Genomic DNA, 4509 nt, shown 5'->3' with positions numbered 1-4509 from the left:
CCATGGCTGCCCGGGTGGTGCTGGACGAGTTCACGGCGCCCGCCGAGAAGGCGGCGCTGCTGGAGCGGAGCCGCGGCCGCATCGAGGCTCTGTTCGGCGTGGGCCTGGCGGTGCTCGGCGCCCTCGGGGCGGAGGAGCCGCTGCCCGCGCGCATCTGGCTGCAGCTCCGCGGCGCGCAGGAGGCTGTGCACAGCGCCAAGGTGAGTCCGGCCTGGCTCGCCAGGCCGCGCGCACGGGGCTTAAGGGTTTTATCCCGGGAGCCTCAGTTTCCCCGTTTGTGAGGGGCGCCGCGAAAGCGTCTCTTCCTATTCCCTCGCGAAAGCAGAGGGCGAGGTGCGCAGAACGCCCAGCCATCGGGCCCGGGGCACGCGCTCTGCGCGGTCGCGCTGCTCCTCCAGTCCCTTGGATGTGCGCAAGGCTCGACGCTCCTGTTTGCTTTGCATCGTCCCAGGCCGCCACGGCATGATTTCTGAACCCTTTGGAGATCTTAGGCCCTTTTGGAAATCAGGAGGGGGAAAGCATAACCGTAAGTGATGACCAGACCCTTCGGAAGTAGGATGTTTAGTAGCTGCGTTCAGAACAGCATTATTCCTGTATTGTTGATGGTCTACGACTGTATGATGCTTGTAGAACATCTGAAAGGAATAACGCAGTGTTTAAAAATCCAGCGAGGACGGTGTGCTAGGACTCTTTCCTTCTATTAGACGAACAGCTGGAGAAACTGAAACTAAGCGGTGACTCACCTTGTGTCTAAGCAGTGTTTCAGACCTTATTCCAGCTCAACACCGCCATCAGCCCCTCCCTCTCTTCAGAAAACAGTAGTAGAATGTGCCCGGGAAGCCTTAGATGCCTACAAAATTTTCTTGAGCCAGTGAAATAGGTAGTCGACAGGTTGCCTGGGGAAAGGGCATCTTAGTTATGTTTCTATGCAAGAGATCCTACAAGACCTATGTGGGAGAAGGCCAGATAACAGAAGCTGTAGTGTATAGCATCCTAAGCTGCAGGGGAGGAGTAGGAAGTTGAGGGATTGTTGGTGCTTCCTCTCCCGTGGTATTTGGAGAGTCAGATCTGGGAACTTAGGAGAAAGCCCCTTGCTGCACCTCCCGGTGTGAAGTCACCAGCTTTTCAAAGCCTGGTATCTTGAACTTTATTTCCTGGACACCTTCAGGTGCCCACTTTCTCCTCCAGACGTTCCCATCCGTAGGCCCCAGAATTTATGGGTAAGGTATTTGTTTTTTAGAACCTAAGTGGATGGGAAGTTGTTTGCTTATCAAACAACTTGGCTCTGGGGGTGCCCTTTTTACATCCGACATCATAAATTTCACATCACCCTTGAGTGATTGTAACTCCTGATGTAGTTAGATTTAATTTTTTTTTTTTTTTAAAAAAAGATGCGTAGATGTAACGTGAGTAGTCTATAAGGCACAGTGTGGGCTGGAGTCATTGATGTGGGGTCAAGTTTGTTTTCCCATGTAGTTCCTTAAATGGGCCATCTGATTTCTGAACAAATTGCTGTTTCCCTCCTTTGTCCTCAGCACCCACTCTTTTTGCTCTTCAGGCCTAAAAACGTGCCTGAGGCCTGTCAGTTCTAAATATTCCACCATGCACCTATTCTTCTCCTTCCCCTGGCCTTTACTTCGGTTAGGACTTTTGTTCCCGGTGTCCCTTCTAGCTTCATTGCTTTGGTGGCAATGCTCCCTGCCTCCTACCTAGTTCACTTTATATTAAACTGTTGTTCTTCAGAAAGTCCTTGGTGCGGGCTGGAACCTGGTAAGGCTTCCTGCCACTAAGAACACTGTTTGTAAGACAATCTTGCTCTGGTGACTGGCTGGGCTTGAGTTAGCCGTCCTAGCCTTGCCTCTGAGCTGAGATTACAGGCATGTGCCACCACAGGGCACTTACTAATCCTGTGCCATCTTGTTTTCTACCGTATGTGGTAGCGGTGCTCTCTTAGACTTCCACAACAGGCTAGTCTCTTCTCTCTTTGCTGTGTGTTGGACTGATCCTGTTTCTGCTCATTTTGAGACCACCCCAGAGGTGCTTCCCTTCCACCTTGCCTATCCTGCCAAACCCTTACTACCCCAGTCTCTAGTGTGTCTGCTGGTGCCACTTAGTTTAGCACAGCCAGCGGGAAAGGTGTGGTACACGATATTTTGGTAATGGTAATGTCACCTGCCCTGTTATCTTTTCTTTTCAACATGTGTTACTCATACAGTAACCTAACCTCTTACGAGAACCCTTCTTCCGCTCCCTTGAAATTCATAGGAAGAGTTGACTCGCACACTCAAGGGCAATTTGTTTTACTTTGTAACTTTTTTGGCAGGGGGAGAGGGGAGGAAACCATTAACTTGTTGCACAGAGAAATGGCGTTGAAGGGGAAACAAAGCAAAGAAATGTTCAGCCAGGCTGCTGTGGTGAAACATACTGTAGTCCCTGAACTCTGGAGGCTGAGGTGTGAGGGTGGCGGTTTGCAGCCAGCCTGAGCTCCACGGAGAATCCCAGTCTCACAGACAAAAGTGTTTATTTTTGATACTGCTGGGGCTCAGACTCAGGGACTTGTATGCACTATCTAGATAAGCACTTTTCCATGGAGCTACACCCCCAGCCCAAGAAGAGTTTTAAAAAGCTCCTGTTACCTCCATAAAGTAAGAGGTCAAGGGTCTTAGCTCAGTGGTAGAGTGCTTTGTTGCTTCAATCCCTGGGGCCAGGGAAGAAAATGGGAGGCCTGGTAGGCCACCTGCTCCAGATTGGGTTTGTTACAATATAACTGTGAGAATGGCCTGTGAATTAGGCCTCCAGCAGTCAGGGAGGCAAGTGGGAGTGACTCTTTGGAGTGATCCTGCCTGGAGGCTCAAGACAGGCACGGCTACCCTAGTGGACTTTGAAAAGCCAGAAAACCTCATATGAGGTGGCACTTCAGGACGAATTGTCAAGGTCCTTTGTGAGCTATGCTGGGCACATGTTTGCTCAGCTCAAGACCCCGGATATTCAGGAGGGAGTTAGTGAGAGTTTTGGCAGGGAAAGAGTTTGCCTGAAATTCCTGAATGATAATTTGAAGGCCAGAGGAGAAGCAATAGTGAAAGGAATACTGTTTTCTGGCTGAGCTGGGCCTGGGTGGGATGGTAAGGGACTTGACCTGAGTGGAAGTAGGGATTTAGGGTTTTTAAACCTTGGTAGCTGGGAGGAGAAGTTCATATTCTTTGACATCTTGGTGTTGAGGCTGCCTGGGTAGTCAATTCTTTAAATTTTTATTTACTCATTTCTTAAAGACAAAGTCTTGTTGTGTAGCTCTGGCTGACTTCCAACTGGAGATCCTCCTGCCTCTGTTCCTCAACACTGGGAGTATGGGCCTGCACCACAATGACTAGCTGGTGGTAGCATTTGGGGAAAAGCTCACCCGTGAGGGAGTCAATGTGTGGTTGTCCCTTACCCTCCCGTGAGGGAGTCAATGTGTGGTTGTCCCTTACCCTCAAGGATCCTGTAGCCCAGTAGGAGAGAATGCGGATAGAGGACAGGGTGATTCACACACACTTGCCCTGTGTTCAAAGTATTGCAGTAACAAGAGAAAGGAAAGACTTCTATGATCACTGAGGCTCCACTTAGGTGAAGGAGGGGAACATGGGCAAAGTCACAGGTATTTGAAAGGTGCAGTTTTACTCAGTTCCTTAAGTAAAGAGAGCAAGGAGGAAATTTTCCAATGTAGCAAGAATGTCTGGGGCCTGCTGACAGGTGTGAAAAGTCTTGACTGCGAATGATGTAGCTACAAAATGCCACAGCGTTTTCCTCTGGACTAGATGCTCTGCGGTGATGCAGGGACAGATGTGGTGAGTCAAGTCCAGCAACTTCTATACTAATTTGGCATTACTCTGGGAACTTAAGAGGTAAGGTTTGTCCTGGCTAGTTTTATGTCAACTTGACACAAGCTAGAGTCATCGGAGAGGAGGGAATCTTATTTGAGAAAATGCGTCCATAAGATAAGGCTGTAGGCAAGCCTGTAGAGCATTTTCTTAATTAGTTATTGATGGGAGAGGGCTCAGACCATTGTGGGTTTGGGTCCTCTCTGGGCTGGTGGTCCTGGGTTCTATAAGAAAGCAGACTGAGCAAGCCTTGGGAAGCAAGTCAGTAAGTAGCACTACTCTATGACTGCATCAGCTCCTGCTTCCATTTTCCCACCTTGTTTGAGTTCCTGCCCTGGCTTCCCCCAGTGCACTGTGGTCCATTCTATGTAAGCCAAATAAGCCCTGTTCTCCCCACTCTGCTTTTGGTCGTGGTGGTTCATCCCAGTAATAGTGACCCTGAAGAAGATAGTGTGAGAAGATAGAAAACCTGGAGAGGACTTACTCATTGGCTGCGGTAAGGAGGAACAAACTTATATTTTTAATTCCATGTAGAAGTATCAACACAAACTTTGTGTTATTAGCCGGGCGGTGGTGGCGCACGCCTTTAATCCCAGCACTTGGGAGGCAGAGGCAGGCGGATCTCTGTGAGTTCGAGACCAGCCTGGTCTTA

At 49.5% G+C, this 4509-nt stretch overlaps 1 protein-coding gene across 1 annotated transcript in view; it reads left to right on the top strand.

Annotated features, from left to right (window-relative positions):
* The first annotated feature begins 2 nt into the window (after positions 1-2).
* Positions 3-4509, top strand: part of N4bp1 (NEDD4 binding protein 1) — a 41770-nt gene continuing 37263 nt past the window's right edge. Inside the window, exon 1 of the mRNA XM_005367026.2 lies at positions 3-200. Within this exon, the coding sequence (XP_005367083.1) occupies positions 3-200 (198 nt within the window). The remainder of the gene's footprint in view (positions 201-4509) is intronic.

This window comes from Microtus ochrogaster, unplaced genomic scaffold (assembly GCF_000317375.1).
Source record: "Microtus ochrogaster isolate Prairie Vole_2 unplaced genomic scaffold, MicOch1.0 UNK15, whole genome shotgun sequence".
Lineage (NCBI taxonomy): Eukaryota > Metazoa > Chordata > Mammalia > Rodentia > Cricetidae > Microtus > Microtus ochrogaster.
This window is presented reverse-complemented; position numbering and strand designations above follow the sequence as displayed.